Source organism: Palaemon carinicauda, chromosome 40, assembly GCF_036898095.1.
Source record: "Palaemon carinicauda isolate YSFRI2023 chromosome 40, ASM3689809v2, whole genome shotgun sequence".
NCBI classification, from domain to species: Eukaryota; Metazoa; Arthropoda; class Malacostraca; order Decapoda; family Palaemonidae; genus Palaemon; species Palaemon carinicauda.
In genome coordinates, this window is record NC_090764.1 from 37,912,442 (window position 1) to 37,932,308 (window position 19,867).

Below are 19,867 nucleotides of genomic sequence, written 5' to 3' on the forward strand. Positions count from 1 at the left end.
TTGCAAAAGCAAGACTAGAAAATATTCTGTAGGAGCAAAAGGAATAACTTGACAGAGCAAAATTCATCGATAAATTCTTATCGGGCTAAATTAAAGTCAGAAAATTACCCATAAAATCCTATATGTCTTAAAAGCTTGCCACAGATATCCCTTTTGTTATCATGTACTTCTATAATTCAAAATAAAGTCATGGATAATCTTTAGATAATGCTAGTATTGTCCCCCATAAAAACGTTCGTTTTCATTTAGATGAGTTTTCTTTGATACATATAAATAAGCTCATGGGATACTCAAGTAATTTTTTCACTCTAGTGAATTTAAGTGTATAAGTAAAAGAACTAATTGGGTTTCACAGTTTGTAGTAATACCAGGGGATGTAGCTCAGATGGTAGAGCGCTCGCTTAGCATGTGAGAGGTACGGGGATCGATGCCCCGCATCTCCAGGAAATATCTTTTTTAAAGAAAGCTTATGATGAAAATTTCAGTAAAAAAAAAAAAAGTACATTATTTAAGGTGTGTGTAAATATTCGTGTACTGTTATTTACATGGGCAGTTTTATAGATAAGGTATTACAAGTTTTATAATGGCAATAGATGCATTTATAGAAATATTTAATAACAGTAACTCCGTCAATTTTTATGTTTTAAAAATGCAGTCATATGAGGTGTTTATAATAGTCTTTCGATTTTGTGTGAATTTTTTTTTATATAATTCTATAGCCAGTTATCTCATCATTGTTTTATATATATATATATATATATATATATATATATATATATATATATATATATATATATATATATATATATATATGAATATATATATAAATATATATATATATATATAGGCCTATATATATATATATATATATATATATATATATATATATATATATATTCATATATATATATATATATATATATATATATATATATATATATATATATATATATATATATATGCCTCAGACATGTCCTTCCACTCCCGTCTGTTTATGGTCTTTCTAAGCCAGTTTATAACCACAAATTTTCTTAGCTCGTCAATCCATCATCTTTTTTTTTATTCCCATGCTTCTTTTGCAATCTCTAGGGGCCCATTGTGTTATTCTTAATTTGCATATTCTATTTGTCCTTATTATATATCCTGCCCATCTCCATTAATTTTAATTACCTATTGTTAGAATATCCTCTATTTTAGTTTGCTCTGGTATCTATGTTGCTCTTGTTCTGTCTCTTAGTGTTATTCCCATCAATATTCTTTCCATAGCTCTTTGAGATTTAACTAACTAATGGTTTAAGGCTTTATTAGTAAACTCCAAGTCTCTGTTGCTTAAGTTAATATTGGTAGGACCATCTGATTAAATACTTTTCTTTTTAGAGAAATTAGTATTTTAATTTTCATAATCTCGTTTTGTTTACCAAATGCTCTCTAACCCATTCTTATCCTTCTTTTGATTTCGGTCTCATGTCCTGAGTAAATACTTACCGTCCTCATATTCATTTTCAGTCCTTCATTTCTGCTTTCTCTATTCAAATCTTCTATCATCTTTTGCAATTCCTCTCATGATTCACAAAACAGAACTATGTGATTTGCAATCTGAAGTTGTTTAGGTATTCCCCATATATATGTATGTGTATATATATATATATATATATATATATATATATATATATATATATATATATATATCCCCCTGTGGCCACGGGGGTATAAAAAACAATTAGAATAGCGCCAACGTTATCCCTGCGTGTCGTAAGAGGCGACTAAAAGGGACGGGATGAGGTTCTGGGAACCCCCTCTCCTGTATCTACATCCTGTGAGACATCGACAAAGAGATGGAGCTGGGGGGAGAGTGACTGCTCCCCGCACTCTAGTTTTGGGGTGTTTGAATGTGTGTGGATGTAGTACGAAAGAGAGTAAAAGATGTAAGATTGGAAGTATGTTTAGGAATAGAAGGATGGATGTATTGGCCATGTGAGACAAAGATAAAAGGAAAGGGTGAAGTGATGTTTGGTGAAATGTCTGGTAGAGTGTCTGGGATTGAAAGGGGAAGAGCGAGAGAGGGTGTGGCTATATTGCTGAGTGAATGGATGACAGGTAAAGTAGTGGAATAGAAGGAGATATCATCTAGGTTAATGTGGGTAAGGGTTAGGTTGGGTAGGGAATGTTGGGCGTTTGTCAGTGTGTATGGGCCAGGTAGTGAGAAAAGTGAAGAAGAGCGGAATGAGTTCTGGAATGAATTAACTAGGTGTGTAGAAGGACTGGGTAGAAGGAATTATGTAGTTGTTATGGGTGACTTAAATGCTAGAGTAGGCGCTGGAGAGGTAAAAGGTGTCGTTGGGAAGTATGGCGTAACAGGTGAAAATGAGAGTGGTGAGAAACTGGTAGATATGTGTGTTGAGCAAGATATGGTGATAAATTCTAGCTTTTTCAAAAAGAAAGATAAAAATAAGTATACATGGGTAAGAGTGGCAAATGGAAGAGTAGTAGAAAGGGCATTAATGGATTATGTGTTGATATCTAAAAGAATGTTTGGAAGATTGAAAGACGTGCACGTGTTTAGGGGTATGGATAACGGTATGTCTGATCATTTTTTGGTGGAAGGAAAATTAGTTGTAGCAAAAGAGTGGGGGAATAGAGTAGGTGGATGTAAAAGGGAGCTAGTGAGGGTTGAAGAGCTAATAAAACTGGGGGTAAAAAGTAAATACCAGGAGAGGTTGAAAATGGCATATGGCAAAGTGAAAGTAAGAGAAACTGGTAATTTAGAGGAGGAGTGGAAGTTAGTAAAAGAAAATTTTGTTGGGATTGCAAGTGATGTGTGTGGCAAGAAGGTTGTTGGAGGCAGCATGAGGAAGGGCAGTGAATGGTGGAATGAAGGAGTGAAGAGAAAAAGAGGGCTTTTGAAGAATGGCTACAGAATAATAGTATAGAGAAGTATGAAAAATATAGAGAGAAAAATGTGGAAGTGAAGTGCAAGGTACGTGAGGCAAAGAGGGCAGCTGACCTGAGGTGGGGTCAGGGATTGGGTCATTCATATGAAGAGAATAAGAAGAAGTTTTGGAAAGAAGTGAAGAGAGTAAGGAAGGCTGGCTCAAGAATTGAAGAGACAGTGAAAGATGGAAATGGAAGGTTGTTAAAAGGAGAGGAGGTAAGGAAAAGGTGGGCGGAATATTTTGAAAGTTTACTGATTGTTGAGGATAATAGGGAGGCATATATAATTGTTGTTGCAGGTGTTGAGGTGCCGGTGATGGGAGATGAGAATGAGAGAAAGATTACAAGAGAGGAAGTGAGGAGAGCACTAGATGAAACGAGAGTAGGAAAAGCATCTGGTATGGATGGTGTGAGAGCTGAGATGTTGAAGGAAGGGGGTGTGACTGTACTTAAATGGTTGGTGAGATTGTTTAATATGTGTTTTGTGTTGTCAATGGTACAAGTAGATTGGGTTTGTGCATGTATTGTACCACTATATAAGGGTATGGGAGATGTGCATGAGTGTTGTAATTCAAGAGGAATTAGTTTGTTGAGTGTAGTTGGAAAAGTGTATGGTAGAGTACTGATTAATAGGATTAGGGGTAAAATAGAGAATGCAATTTTAGAAGTACAGGGTGGTTTTAGAAGAGGTAGGGGTTGTATGAATCAGATTTTTACAGTTAGGCAGATATGCGAGAAATATTTAGCAAAAGGTAAGGAGGTGTATGTTGTGTTTATGGATCTGGAGAAAGCGTATGATAGAGTTGATAGGGAAGCAATCTGGAATGTGATGAGGTTATATGGAGTTGGTGGAAGGCTGTTGCAAGCAGTGATAAGTTTCTACAAAGGTAGTAAAGCATGTGTTAGGATAGGAAATGAAGTGAGTGATTGGTTTCCGGTGAGAGTGGGGCTGAGACAGGGATGTGTGATGTCGCCTTGGTTGTTTAACTTGTATGTTGATGGAGTGGTGAGAAAGGTGAATGCTCGAGTGCTTGGACGAGGATTAAAACTGGTAGACGAGAATGACAATGAATGGGAGGTAAATCAGTTGTTGTTTGCGGATGATACTGTACTGGTTGCAGACACAGAAGAGAAGCTTGGGCGATTAGTGACAGAATTTGGAAGAGTGGTGAGAGAAGGAAGTTGAGAGTTAATGTGGGTAAGAGTAAGGTTATGAGATGTACGAGAAGGTAAGGTGGTGCAAGGTTGAATGTCATGTTGAATGGAGAGTTACTTGAGGAGGTGGATCAGTTTAAGTACTTGGGGTCTCTTGTTGCAGCAAATGGTGGAGTGGAAGCAGATGTATGTCAGAGAGTGAATGAAGGTTGCAAAGTGTTGGGGGCAGTTAAGGGAGTAGTAAAAAATAGAGGGTTGGGGATGAATGTAAAGAGAGTTCTATATGAGAAAGTGATTGTACCAACTGTGATGTATGGATCGGAGTTGTGGGGAATGAAAGTGATGGAGAGACAGAAATTGAATGTGTTTGAGATGAAGTGTCTAAGGAGTATGGCTGGTGTATCTTGAGTAGATAGGGTTAGGAACGAAGTGGTGAGGGTGAGAACGGGTGTAAGAAATGAGTTAGCAGCTAGAGTTGATATGAATGTGTTGAGGTGGTTTGGCCATGTTGAGAGAATGGAAAATGGCTGTCTGCTAAAGAAGGTGATGAATGCAAGAGTTGATGGGAAAAGTACAAGAGGAAGGCCAAGGTTTGGGTTGGTGGATAGAGTGAAGAAAGCTCTGGGTGATAGGAGGATAGATGTGAGAAAGGCAAGAGAGCGTGCTAGAAATAGGAAAGAATGGCAAGCGATTGTGATGCAGTTCCGGTAGGCCCTGCTGCTTCCTCCAGTGCCTTAGATGACCGCGGAGGTAGCAGTAGTAGGGGATTCAGCATTATGAAGCTTCATCTGTGGTGGATAACGGGGGAGGTTGGGCTGTGGCACCCTAGCAGTACCAGCTGAACTCGGTGGAGTCCCTTGTCAGGCTGGGAGGAATGTAGAGAGTAGAAGTCCCCTTTTTGTTTTTGTTTCATTTGTTGATGTCGGCTACCCCCCAAAATTGGGGAAAGTGTCTAGGTACATGTATGTATGTATGTATATATATATATGTGTGTGTGTGTGTGTGTATGTATATATATATATATATATATATATATATATATATATATATATATATATATATGTGTGTGTGTGTGTGTGTGTGTGTGTGTATAAGCAGGAAAAATTATACAATATCTTATAATACTCAAAATCATGTTATTCTCGATTTATGGGAAATTTTTTTATCCCCAATTGTTAATTTCTAACAGTTAAGATAAGTTTTCGGTCTCCTAAAGTTAACTTTGCTAGGACCTATTGACAGAAGCTCTCTTTGAAGGTTAAAATTGTAAGGTTTGGCTATCTTGATGTAAATAGCTGGCTTGGTTAGATTCCATGTTACGACGACCTCTTTATCAACAGCTTATGTGTAAAATGTATTTATTAATTTGTTTATGGACTTTGGGCCATATGTCTTGGCACTGGTGCCGAGAAGGCCCTTCGGCGCTGAGGTGAAAGTAAAGGAAAATCCAGCAATTGCAATGTGATGTAAAAGTTAGAGTGGATTGTAGAGCAAGATGAAGCAAGTCTGGGGGATCAGATGTCAAGTAGTTTTGAAAGCTGTAAGAAAAATCCCATTGGTATGATATTTTGTAACCACTTGGAAGTGCCTCAGTCTATCACTTGGAGCATTTCTTTCAAATTCTGATATTTTTTATGTAGTTAATTTAAATGAATATTTGATTGATTTATGTTTTGCAAAATTTATTTTCATGATGTTCGATCAGTTTTGGCAGGTTGGCTACGGCACAGAAGAGTACAGTACAGTAGTCATCGGGACACTTATAACAACAAAACACTGTTATTCCATTCTAATATAACACTTATTGACACTAGTGTATATTTCTGTAATATATTACAGTATTATCACTACGGTACAGCTAACTGTACTGTAAGTGTTCGCTGATTTCGTTCGAACGACTCGCAATGTATGGCAACTTGATCAGAAATTAACTTTTCAAGAATAATATTTGGCTTTGCTAAGTATATCCGGTTTACCTCCTAAATAAGTATATACTGTAGTGGAAGTTTTTTTCAATTTTTTTAAAAAACAAATCTTTCTAAGGGAATTTTCCATTATCATTTATTTGTATCAGCTATTCAGCATTCAACTCACATATTTAGTTATTTAAAAAATAATTAGTGTATTGTTTTCTTTGGGCCGACGTTCATGATGCTGATTATTATTTGCATGTAGAACTATCATGCCTATACCATACGCCACAAAGTAGCAGATATATAGTTAAATTATCGTTATTTTCTCATGGGAGGCTGCAAATAGTGGAATGATCTTCCCAATCATGTAGTTCAATTGGTGGGATTTCAGAAGTTCAAACTAAGTGCTAATACTTGTTCATTTATCACATATGCTATTTTAATTTAGTTGTTTTACTGCATCATGTATCTAATTTCTTTTTTATGTAATTTGTGTTGTTATGGTATTTGTCTTTGCAGTTTAATCTTTACTTCTTAATTTATTTTTCTACGCGGGCTGTTTTCTTAGCGAGGGCTTACATAGATCTGCCTTACGAATTAGTACTACAATTTGGCTTGCAATATCAGTTGGCTCCTTTTTTTCAAGGAGAAATGTTAATATTTTAAGGATCACACATTGATATTTTCAATACAACTCATAAAATTCATGAAAAGGTATTTCCTTCTCAAAAAAAATAATCGTTGGTACCCATTTATACACGTAGATTTTTCTAATTGGTCTATTTAGTTTAAAATGTATATCTTTCAAAGTTAATTTACGATGGCAAAATATAAACTTTGAAAGGAATGCTGCGATATAAATGAGTTACCATACAGTCTTGTCGAAAGAATGAACTGCTATTTACCAGCTTCTGACGATCTTGAGCCCTGTCCACACGATTGAGCATGCCTGACGGGCAAACAGTGGTACCAGACCATAATAGTTAGTAAGAATGAGGGTTAATGATGTCAGAAGCAGGAAAACCACAGACAGGGATCTGGCATCATAAAGTGTTGCCAAATCCCTGCCTTTAATTTTCCCGCTTCTGACGTCTTCATCCCTCATTTTCATTAACTATTGTGGGCTGGTATCAGTGTTTGCCCGTCGGGCGTGCTCGATCGTGTGGACAGGGCTTTATGTTGCATTCTCATCTTGCAAATTCCAGTTGTAGGAAGGCATCGGATGTTGTATGTAAAATGCAATTTACTTAATTCATGTGGAAGGGATACAATGATGAAAACCTATTAAGATACTGAAGTTTTGATAATTCTTACAGCATAGGTATTAGACTTCAAGATTGTTTAACCCTGCTTTGTGAATCACATTTGATTAAATACTTGCATACTCAGTTTTAGACAGCTGGAAACTCCCAAAATTTCTGTCCTTGAAATGTTCGCAGATTTCATTTTCTCTTTCCAAGGCTTCGTCAGTACCATCATAAATGATTAATAGACCGAGAGGTTCAACCTTAAGCTTCGTCACAAGCAGCTTTATACCATTCTCTGGGGGAGAAGAAAAACAAAATTATATGTGCACTTTAACAAGCTATCATTTCAGTACTATTATTATTATTACTTGCTAAGCTACAACCCTAGTTGGAAAAGCAGGATGCTATAAGTCCAGGGGCTCCAACAGGGAAAATAGCCCAGTGAGGACAGGAAACAAGGAAAAATAAAATATTTTAAGAAGAATAACAACATTAAAATAAATGTCTCCTATATAAACTATTTAAACTTTAACAAAAGAGGAAGAGAAATTAGACAGAATAGTGTGCCCGAGTGTACCCTCAATCAAGGGAACTCTAACCCAAGACAGTGGAAGACCGTGGTACAGAGGCTGTGACACTACCCAAGACTAGAGAACAATGGTTTGATTTTGGAGTGTCCTTCTCCTAGAAGAGCTGCTCTCTTCTACCCGTACCAAGAGGAAAGTAGCCACTGAACAATAACAGTGCAGTAGTTAACCTCTTGGGTGAAGAAGAATTGTTTGGTAATCTCAATGTTGTCAGGTGTATGAAGACAGGGGAGGATATGTAAAGAATAGGCCAGACTATTCGGTGTAAGTGTAGGCAAAGGGAAAATGAACCGTAACCAGAGAGAAGGATCCAATGTAGTACTGTCTGGCCAGTCAAAGGACCCCATAACTCTAAAGCGGTAGTATCTCAACGGGTGGCTGGTGCCCTGGCCAACCTTCTACCAACGGTCATTGTTAATATTGTCTTGTAATTATAACTCATATTAGATTTAGCATACAAACTACGCCCATAGACTACAATACCATATGTAAAAATATACACACTCAAATAGTGGTGCATTGAACTTTCCAAGTAAAATTATTCATAGTCTCTACATCCATAGTATACGTAATTAATATGATACCCAAGGGCTTTAGATATACTCCGAGTCTATTCAAAGGACCTTGGTGATACCCTAAGAGAATTGGGATGGAAAGCAATGACCGTACCCCACTATTGTTCTTGTAGGAGTTGAAATTCCAGGGTGAGACTTAACTTGAAAGTAGATAGTCAAGTGGTGATTTGGATAAATTTAGTGCTACTAGGGAAAAGAAAAGCACCACTTCAATCAGATATAGTTGTTCCATTAGTGGTAGAAGAAAACTTATCAATCATGTGACATTAATACTAGAAATAGAAAACCTTATGAACACTTCCTATTTTTTGGCAGCATAGCATAGATTCATACGCCTGCATTTAGAAATTAAACCCTTGTAGATGAACAGTTGTACAATAGCAAAAGAGAGAATACCCACCTGTGAATTTTGATGATAGTGATGGTGATATGTACAATATTGTCATTTCGTCTTCACTTTGTCTTCTGTTCGGTGGCCAGAACCCATTCAGTACGGTAGCCATTCGTTCCAAATTTGAATCAACTGTCACATCCTGATCGGTGGAAAAATGTACAACAAATTCTTCGCCTCTGAAGTCAATTGGAGAAAGATTTCCCGGATCACTGGAGCCATCATCATGTACTTTTAATACTGTCGGTAAAAATACATATCTTTAGCAGCAAGATAATAACTTGCGATAGATTGTAGGAATACACCGGAAAGCTAGGTCGTTAGGTTTAGGTATAAAAGTAATAACAAAGATAGTATTTTTAACCATATTTTAGGTTGAATCTATGTTTATCTTGATATTTTCACTTTTCGACATGATATTTTTTTTGGCATAATTCTGTTATAGTATGTCTATACCAGAGTTTCATATAATATTCTACCTAACTTTTCCTTCCTATTTCTCTTAGGCTCAGGTCATTCATACAATTTTTTATGCAAGTAGCTGACAGACTTTGAAAGCAGCTAACTAATTAGTTAGCAGTCACTGACTAAACAGTTTACAGACTGAGAACGTCACCAATTGGCGACGGAATTTGAACTGGACACAAAATAACATTTGCCCGCTTACTAGTCAGATTCAGTCCATAATATTGTCAAGTTTTAAAACGTCCTTTTTATTGACAATCAAACGGAAAGCGTCTTCTAGTTTTGGTCAGCATGAAATTTGACTCGTTGGGGATATCTATGGACAAATATACCCAGTTTGCGGGGCATAGGCAGACACTACATTGATTATTGTTGCTCCCAGTCCCAGCTTTAAACTCATAATTCTGTCATTTTTCCTATTCACCCCAATCAAACTTTCCTTCAGATCTTTCGATAATATTATTCCCACACCATTTCTTCCTTCCATATTTGCTCCACTGTAATAAAATTTACAACCTTCACCCAATTCTCTTGCCTTGTTTCCCTTCCATCTGGTCTCCTGCACACACACCACTCCAATCTTCCTTCTCTCCATGAGGTAAACCACCTCTCGACCTTTTCCAGTCATTGTCCCCACATTCAGAGTTGCTACTCTCATCCTCTCCTCAGATATTTTCCTCTGAGCTTGCCTCTTTAACCCAGCCCGCCCAATTTTTCAGAGAGATCAGGCGAGGTCCCAATGCGTCACCTACGGGAAACGCCCTACCATTAATTTCATTTTCACAACTTTCACTGGTCATATTGGTTTTGGCTAATTTTTCATGGCCTGATTGATATACCTGAAGCTGAGGAAGAACTTGATGTGCCCATGAATGAATTCAGTGTTTGAAATCGAAACTATCATTAAAAAAAATTAAGAGATGAAAAGCCCCTGGATATAATGGAATAACTGCTGAGATGATATTGGCTGAAAATGAAATGACTCCCAGAATACTTACTGCTTTATTTTGTAGAATGTAGCGTGAAGAGGCAAAACCTGATGAATGGGAGCTAGGAGTGTTAGTGAAAATGGCAAAAAATGAGATCTGATTGCAATTATTACAGAGGTATCACACTTAACGTCAGTCGTCATGAAAATATATAGCATTCCTATTCTAAAGCAGAGAGATGAACAAGCAGGGTTTAGATAAGGTAGAAGTTGTAGTGACCAAATTTTCATTTTAAAACATGTTATATAGCAATGTGTACAATATAGGAATCCGATTTTGATAGCATTTATGGATTATAAAAAGCCTTTGATAGTGTGTACCGGCCAATTATTATGTAAATTTGATTAAGCCTATTCATGAGCATAGCAAGTGCTATGTTAATGTTAGTGGAATCCTATCAAATGAACTTCTAGTGAACAATGGAATGCTCCAAGGGAATTTGTTGTCACCTATGTTGTTTATCCTCCTCATGGATTTTGTAATGCAAAGAACAGTTGGGGATAGTGGAGAAGGATTGGACTAGATTGTTAATAGATGCTGTCCTTATTAGCAGAACACCACAGGATTTGCAATGCTTGGGCTCAAGATAGATAGAAGAAAGACGGAGATGATGAGAACGGAATATGCAATGGAAGATGAAATATCATTGGAAGGAGGAAGGATTAATGAGGTAGAATCATTTAAACAATTAGGAACTATGATCTCTAATACAGGGTCTTTAGAATTGGAGTTTAATGGAAGATTGAAAAAAGAAAATCAGACAATGGCTAGGTCAAGTAAAATTTGGAAATCAAAATCGCTTGAAATAACATATAAAAATCAAGCAATATATCAGTTTAGTGAGATCAGTGTTACTGTATGGACATGAGTTGTGGGATGACAATGAAACAATATCCAACAGATTTTGTAAATTTGAGAACAAAGCCCTCAGAAGAATATTTGGAGTTAAATGGCAGGACAGGATTAGAAAGGAAACTATAAGAGAGATTACTCGAGTACCATACGTGGATGAAGTCATGGTGAGGGGTAGATGGAGATGGTTTGGGTAAGCTCTTTGCACTCCCCAGGAAAGATTAGTTTACCAAACTTTTAATTGGGCTCTACAAGGCACTAGGAGATTTGGAAAACTCTGGCCAACATGGCTGGAGACTATGAAGCGTGAAGTAGATGATGATGAATGGAGAAGTATTGATTTAAAAGCTGAAGATAGAGACGACTGGTGAAATCTAACCAAGGCCCTTTGCATCAATAGGCATAAGAGATGATGATGTTTATCTGTTTATAATGCTAACAAAACAAAGAAAGATCTTTTACCTAAAATCCTTAGACAACTAAGAACTTGAATGTGAGCTGACATTGCTCCCAGGGCATTCAGATCCACATATAGACGAAGAATCCTCATGCACTTTGGAATGCATCTTATTCCATATTGTGTGAGTTTTCCTTCAAACTTCGCACACGTCACGGCCTTTTCTAAGCAACTGTCAGCATTTCCATCACTTCCATCTAGCCACTGATTAGGAAATCTAAGCAAAACTTCAATGTTGCACTGGCTTGCTGTACTTAAAGTTGGAATCAAATTAGGTAGGTCATCAGGATTGCTAAATAATACAAATGTAAGTGTCTTCACTGTTATTTCAGGCACTAGCAAAGGCATACATGCAAGAAACTCACCCTCCATCATATGCAATATCCCTATGTTTCCTCCGCATGAATCTTTTAAGATTTTAATAACACTCTTAATAAATTTTCATCATTTCTTGTTTCTGTAATGTACTTAAGGAAGGAATCTGTATCTTTAACTTTAGACAAATACTTTTTCCCTCTAATTTTCCAATGCAAATTCATAATATCTTCAACAATTAAGTACAGTATGTCTCTATCTGTATTGTAGAGGATTCCAGTTATAAATGGCATTAACCCATCCAAATTTATATCCTCAATTAACTGTTTTTTCCTTTCATTCAAATATGGCACTGAAGAGACAACATAATTAATTATATTTTCACCTTTTTCCTTCAGTTCATCAAACTTGTCACTTTCATCTTCATACAGTCTTATCATTTCATCGCAAATTACGCTGGCTGCAATGAACTCTTGCTCACTTCGATGTCTATAGGAAAAGATTTTCACAACTTCCAGGTCCTTTGTTGTGTGCTTAATGTTGAAATAAGAGGACATAACAGTGTTGAAATCCAAGTCCAGTTCTTTGAGTTTTGCTTTAAATATCTTGGTGTCCACTTGGGATAATTCATATTTTTGCTGAATGTAATACAGTAATGACCGTTTTTTATACAAGGATTCAAATTCATCAACATCATCTTCCTCAATTCCGTATTTCTCAGTTAACCTTTTCTTATTGTGCTTTTTCAGCTGGGTATACAGTGATGAAACTGTATTAAGGTTTCCTCTTATTGCAGGACACTCTATATAAAGTAACACAAAGAGATTGAACCACAGAGGGTTCCTTAGTATACGGCCCATTTCATTACTCATAGTCTTTAAAATCTTTGTAATATCTTTGATTATTTCATCTCTTCTTATAGGGTCTGTCTTCAACAAGTGGGATACAAGCGTTTTCATGTGCGAATCTAAGACATCTTTAGGGATACCCAACATACTCAAGTTGATTCGATGGTGTTTTGACTTGTTTACCATGTTTGTGAGTTCCAAAGTGTTTATTGGACGAGTTGTTACAAGAATTTTTATATCTTTGCAATTTAGGCTTAAAATCTCTTCAAAAAGCTTCTTTGATCTTTTGTTGGCCTCATCAAACCCATCACATAAGATCAGGCACTTTGAGCGAAGTATTGAAGACTTTACAAGATCGAAACTAAAGTCTTGCATTGTGCAATGCAGGAGATCTTTTATATATGTTTCAAAGTTATCATAATCATCCTTCCTGAACTCCATATAGAGTAACAATTGAAAAGAAGCTAAATTTATCACATCATTTGACTGTTTATACCACTTCTCTACAATAGAGCACAGCATAGTAGTCTTTCCGGAACCTGCACCACCTGATAGTATGACTACTTTTGGGTCTTGGCCACTTGGATTTTTCTTGTCTAATACTTCATTTTGATTGATGATAAGAGGCTCTCGTTTTGAGAGGCCAGCATGAAATTCTTCATCAGCATCCATCCTCAGAGACACCATAATCTCACCGGGATCTGTAACTCCATACTGCGTAAGCCAGTCAAAAGGTAAAATCCTACAGGAAACACTATAACGAGAGGCAAGCTCCTCTTGGCATTTCTCTTGTATGTAATCCTGTAACTGATCTGTAAATTCTTCCATTTCCTTCTTTAGTCGTTGAACATGATCTGGATTCGAAGGATCGTATTTCTCACGTATCTTTTCTTGAATTTTTGGAACAATATCTGTAACCTCAAGTTTCAGTTGATCAAATTCAGTCCTCTGACTTGGGTAAATTATGCTTGCTTCATCAAGCGCTTCCTTGAGTGTGCTTTCAAAAGCTAAGAGTTTTATTTCGAGTTCATTCTCTGTGATATTACCCTCTTCATGACTAACAGCATTCCTTTCATCTTTTATTTTCCTTATCAAATCTCTAAGTTTGTCACCTGGGTAATTCACCATCTTTAGCCAAAGAGTCTGACAAATCTTATTAAGAACTGTAATATCTAGATTCTCTGGGGGCTCTGTCGTCAGATTAGTAATTTCCTGACCATTAAAAGGACCCTTCTTTCCTAAGTTAACTCCATTGTCTTCCAAAATCTGACGAATCGTCTTGGGGTTTCCATGAAGAAAACAGTACTTGTAAACAAGATATACGACATCCTTTCCAAAATGTCTAACAAAATAATAATATCTGAATTTTAAGAGTGCCTCGGAGGGGATTACATGTGATAGAACTGAAGTCATGATGGCAATTATTTTGTATGTGTCAGTTTCTTTATTTTTCTTTATTTTTTCATTTTTCTTTTCAAGTGTACCATCAATTACTTTCTTAGTTGAAAAGTCTTCCTTAAATGAGAGTGATATACCTCTAATTTCTTCATTTCTATATTAGTTTCTTCCTCCAGTCCATCAAAAAAGTGCCATGATTAAAAAAGTTAAGTAGATAGTTCTGGACATAAATTCTGTGGAAAAAATACAAAAGATTAATAATAGAAAATACTAATAGTATTATTGTTGAATATAAATATCTTATACGTAATGTATACCGCAGAAACATACACCCCATAAATATTATTCTTATATACATAGGAAGGAGACATTATACACTGTATGGTAAATGAGGGGAAAATGATTAAGTATCTAGGAAAGGTGACTTTAAAGAATATGGAAATTAATATGACCCACTTTTGAGAGATTTAATAGATTGCACATAGAGAAGGGAGGAGCTTGGCTGACTACTGTTTGTTTTCTTTAACGACCAATCTTTGTACTTCTCGTCTTGCCTCTTTTCTACAGTTTCCAGCGCAGTATTTTTCTATTTTCCCAGGCATTTTGGATTTGGGTTTATGAATTTGTGCCTTATGATTTGGTTCTGGAGCTAGGGAGGTAACTCAGCACTAAAGTGTAACTGGAGATAAAATTCCAGTTGTATTATAAAGTAAAAGTTAAGAGATTAGACAGCCAGATTGAAAAGAAATATGGTTGAAGGTTGCTATGTCAAAACGGGATAGAATGGGGCAGTGAGATACCCATCGTTTTGGCCTTTGACCTTTGGGTTTTTTCTTATTCCCGACACCTTGGAACTTAATCAGGGTTTGAAGTTTCCATGGAAAGATCAGGGTTTGGCATTATTATTATTATTATTATTATTATTATTATTATTATCGGCTAAGTTACAACCCTAGTTGGAAAAGCAGGATGCTATAAGCCTGACAGCTCCATCAGAGAAAAATGGCCAGTGAGGAAAGGAAATGGGGAAATAAACTACATGAGAAATCATGAAAAATGAATATAAACTATCTCAAGATTGGTAACAATGTTAAAATAGATCGGTCATATTTAAACTGTGAATAGAGAATTATCTCAGCCTGTTCAATATAAAAACATTTGCTGTAAGTTTGAACTTCTTAATTTCCATCAATTCAACTGCTTGATTAGGAACATCATTCCACAATCAGGTCTTAGCTGTAATAAAACTTCTAGAATACTGTGTAGTATGGAGTCTTATGATGGAGAAGGCATGACTGTCAGATGTCAGAATTAACTGCATACCTAATACTACGTACAGGATGGTACAGTCTGGGATAATTTAAATGCAAGTGGTGGTCAGAATGATAAAAAAAAATTTTTATGCTGTATGCATAATGAACTAACTGAACAACAGTGCCAGAGATTAATATGTAGATCAGGAATAAGCGATTTAATAGATAGCAAGTTATTGCCCAACAAATTAAGATGAGATTCAGCAGCTGAAGACCTTACTGGAGAACAATACATAATGAAAGAATTAATACATTTCCTCAATAGATTGATAACCGAAAGTCTTAAAAGACTTTTTCAATAAGGCAGTGTTTTGTACAGTTGAAGAAGAAACACACCGAATGTGTTTCTCAAGAGTAAATTTACAATCAGGAATCACAACTAAATTTTAAAGGAGTCATATAGAGTTAAAGAAACATTAACAATGCTGAGATGTGGATGTTGAGGAGCCACTGTCCTCGACCTTCTCACAGTCAGACTTTGAGTTTTGTTAGGATTCAACTTTATGCCCCATAAATTACACCATGCACTAATTTTAGCTAGATCTCTACTAAGGGATTCAGAAACCCTAGATCTACATTCAGGAGATGTAATTAAGGCAAAGAGAGTAGAATCTTCAGCATATTCAACGAGCTTGTTTTCTAGGCTAAACGACATATCGTGTATATAGTATGAAAAGTAATGGGGCAAGAGTACCACCCTGAAGAACACCATTTATGACATTTCTATACTCCCCATAGCGCCCATCAGCAACTATCTACAATCCATTACTTGAAAGTTCAATAAAGATGTTGAGTAAAGACCCACCCACTCCCAACTGTTTTGAGTTTGAAAATATGGCCTCTTGATTAACACAATTAAAGGCAGCATTGAAATAATGGCCAATCATACAAACTTCCCTGACCACAATCAGTGGAGTTATATACAGCATTGGATAATGTAAGATGATCATCACATGCTCCAAGGTCCTTGCAAAATCTAGATTGCAAATTAGGGAACAGATGATTACTTTCAATATACCTATTTAGATGGTTTGCCAAAAGACGTTTCAAAACTTTAGATTATATGTTAGTTAGAGAAATTGGTATTTAATCAGCAGGGCTAGAGATACCACAAACACATTTCCCTATGGAGTAACATTACAAATTCTCCAACAAGTGCACATAAATACATCATCTTGCTAACTTGCCTAACATAACAGACAACTTAAGAGCTAAGAAATCAGTGGAGTTTATAAAAATCAAAGGAAAAATACCATTTGTGTTACATATCCATAAAACTTAAGGTTCATCAAGTGTTTTAACTTCATGGGACTGAAAAGCTAGTTAGTTTACTTTCAGGAACTCAGGAATGAGGAAGATCAAGTTTCTCATTACTCTACATACTGTCAACCACATTAGCCAAAAGGGTTTCCTTTTCCTCTGGACTGTGAATGACAGAGCAATCTGGTTTAAGTAAAGGAGGAACTGTTAACTCTGCATCAAATAGTGCAGATTTAAGGGTAGCACATCATTTATGTTCCTGGGTTGTAGCAGAAAGATTTTCTTTTATGGTTAAACCGTAGTTCTGTTCAGTTGAAGCATAAACTCTCAGAGCAACAGCTTTTAACTGAGTATAGTTATTTCAAGCCAATTCTGATCTGTTACCCTTCCAAAAGTGATAGGTCTCCTGCTTTTCCCAATAAGTACATCTAAAATCCTTTTAGGTACAGGTTGATGTATGACATAAAGGACTTTTTGGCATCTCTATCTTCAATTCATGGTTATACTACTGTAGAATTTCTCATGAGTCATGGTACCCCTGTGAAAATGTATGAGACACCATCTGTGACCATAAGTTCACAATGCACTCTTGACAGTAGTTTTATTAGTATCCATAACCTTACTGTCTTTGTGAGCTAAGGTTGTTGCTTCACTTTTGTATGAGGGGGAGATGGCTGAAATCATAGCCATTGCCTGATCCTAGGTTAGGTGGACATACATTATAAATAGATTAACTAGGTCACTCTTGTAGATGTGTGTGGAGGTATCGTCATGTCTGGAGAGCTACGGACAAGTGCTGCTGCATTATGCTTGATGCTCTCCTAATTTTGAATTATTGATTTATAATTGAAAACCCCCCCAGTAATTGCCCAAGTCAAGTGGAGTGACATTGCGTCATCTCAAATGAATTGTGTCTGTGGATTAGTCTACTGGCCTTCCGCTAAAGTGATCTAAACGTCATCTACAGAAAATTCTAGGAACAACGAGAATGAGAGAATAGCGATAAGGGAAAGTTCTGTTGAACGTATGAAATTGGTAAATATATTATGATTTAATTTCTTATGAAACTGAAATTCGCTATATGAAGTGGATGAGTACTGACAATTTTTCCATTTTTCTCAGTATGAGTAATGGGGCTGGAGCATAATAACTAGGTATCAATCAACTAAAATGTGAACACCATTTCATTTTACTTTGGGAGACGTATGATTGCTAAATGTGCATGTGTTGATTGCAATTGGTTGAGGCAGCTATTCTGGTGGTTTTTTTTTTTATGATGTATTCATTAGATGGCTTTTTTAAATAAATAAAGACTGGCAAGTATTCATGAATAGGTTCCTGGATGTTGTTATACAACAGCCATGATGCCATTCCCCCTTCCACATCAGTTCCACCATGACTACCATCACAAGACAAGATCCTCCATTATTATTATTATTATTATTATTATTACTACTACTTCCTAAGCTACAACCCTAGTTGGAAAAGCAAGATGCTATAAGCCCATGGGCTCCAACAGGGAAAATAGCCCAGTGAGGAAAGGAAACAAGGAAAAATAAAGTATTTCAAGAAGAGTAACATTAAAATAAACATCTCCTATATAAACTATAAAAACTTCAGCAAAACCAGAGGAAGAGAAATAAGATAGAATAGTGTGTCTGAGTGTATCCTCAAGCAAGAGAACTCTAACCCAAGATAGTGGAAGACCATGGTATAGAGGCTATGGCACTACCCAAGACTAGAGAACAATCATTTGATTTTGGAGTGTCCGTCTCCTAGAAGAGCTGTTTACGATAGCTAAAGTCTCTCTTCTACCCTTAAGAAGAGGAAAGTGGCCACTGAACAATTACAGTGCAGAAACCCCTTAGGTGATGAAGAATTGTTTGGTAATCAGTGTTGTCAGGTGTATGAAGACAGAGGAGAATATGTAAAGAATAGGTCAGACTATTCTGTGTATGTGTAGGCAAATTAAAATTGAATCGTAACCAGAGAGAAGGATCCAATGTAGCACTGTTCAATCTATTTTGAAATTTAATGTTATTTCGGTACTTGCATATGTTTATAACACTTTCAGTTCACATTTTAGCTGTTGATTTATACCTAGAAGTAAAAAGATATTAACAAATCAAAACTCACGTGGTTGAGTGCACAGGCATCCATGTACACTTGCTAGACCAAAGGAGCAAGGAGATAATGTTTATCTTCGAGTGAAGCGAGCCTCCAAGGAGCAAAGATCATTTGATGGACGTGATAGAAATTACAGGTAATTATATTTTAATTTCACGCCACTTACATGAACTGTATATTTTTTCAACCGATCATCTGTTTATTTTGGATTTTGGACCGTAGGTTTTGGTGGATGGATGGAGTGAAGAAAGCTCTGGGTGATAGGAGAGATGTGAGAGGGGCGTGAGAGCGTGCTAGAAATAGGAGTGAATGGCGAGCGATTGTGACGCAGTTCCGGTAGGCCTTGCCGCTTCCTCCGGTGCCTTGGATGACCGCGCAGGTAGCACCAGTAGGGCATTCAGCGGTATGAAGCTTCATCTGTGGTGGATAACGGGGGAGGGTGGGCTGTGGCACCCTAGCAGTACCAGCCGAACTCGGTTGAGTCCCTTGTCAGGCTGGGAGGAACGTAGAGAGGAGAGGTCCCCTTTTTTGTTTCATTTGTTTGATGTCGGCCATCCCCCAAAATTGGGGGAAGTGCCTTGGTATATGTATGTATATTGCTGCAAGGTACGTGTTTGGTTTCCCACTGCGAAAACTCATAAACAAGTGGTTAGCCTCAATATTCATGCTCAGAAATGGATAAAACACGAGATAATCACTTGGAGAAATATAGGGTTCTTGTATTTGGCTAGAAATTAAATGATCATACTGTATATTAAGCATAAACTTTTACGGTAGTTATGCAGATTTTCAAGTGCTAATTATTCGTAGGTTTCAGATCACTCATAATAGGTTTTTATCCTACCCACGATTACAATGGTATTAAAAATAAGGGCGTTACGGTGGTCTGCAGTAATTCATACTATAACCAATTAGAGAGAGAGAGAGAGAGAGAGAGAGAGAGAGAGAGAGAGAGAGAGAGAGAGAGAGAGAGAGAGAGAGAGAGCCATTCCAGGATCCAAAGAACTCTGGAACCTGGGCTGTTCCAGCATCCAGAGAAGAACT

At 36.7% G+C, this 19,867-nt stretch overlaps 1 protein-coding gene across 1 annotated transcript; it reads right to left on the reverse strand.

Annotated features, from left to right (window-relative positions):
• Positions 1-7,128: 7,128 nt before the first annotated feature.
• LOC137631662 (uncharacterized) lies at positions 7,129-19,653 on the reverse strand. The gene is given in 5 exon segments (XM_068363535.1): positions 7,129-7,541; positions 8,809-9,039; positions 11,568-11,999; positions 12,002-14,356; positions 18,833-19,653. Coding segments are annotated over 4 exon segments (2,973 nt in total). The 5' UTR covers positions 14,139-14,356; positions 18,833-19,653; the 3' UTR covers positions 7,129-7,368.
• Positions 19,654-19,867: the final 214 nt, after the last annotated feature.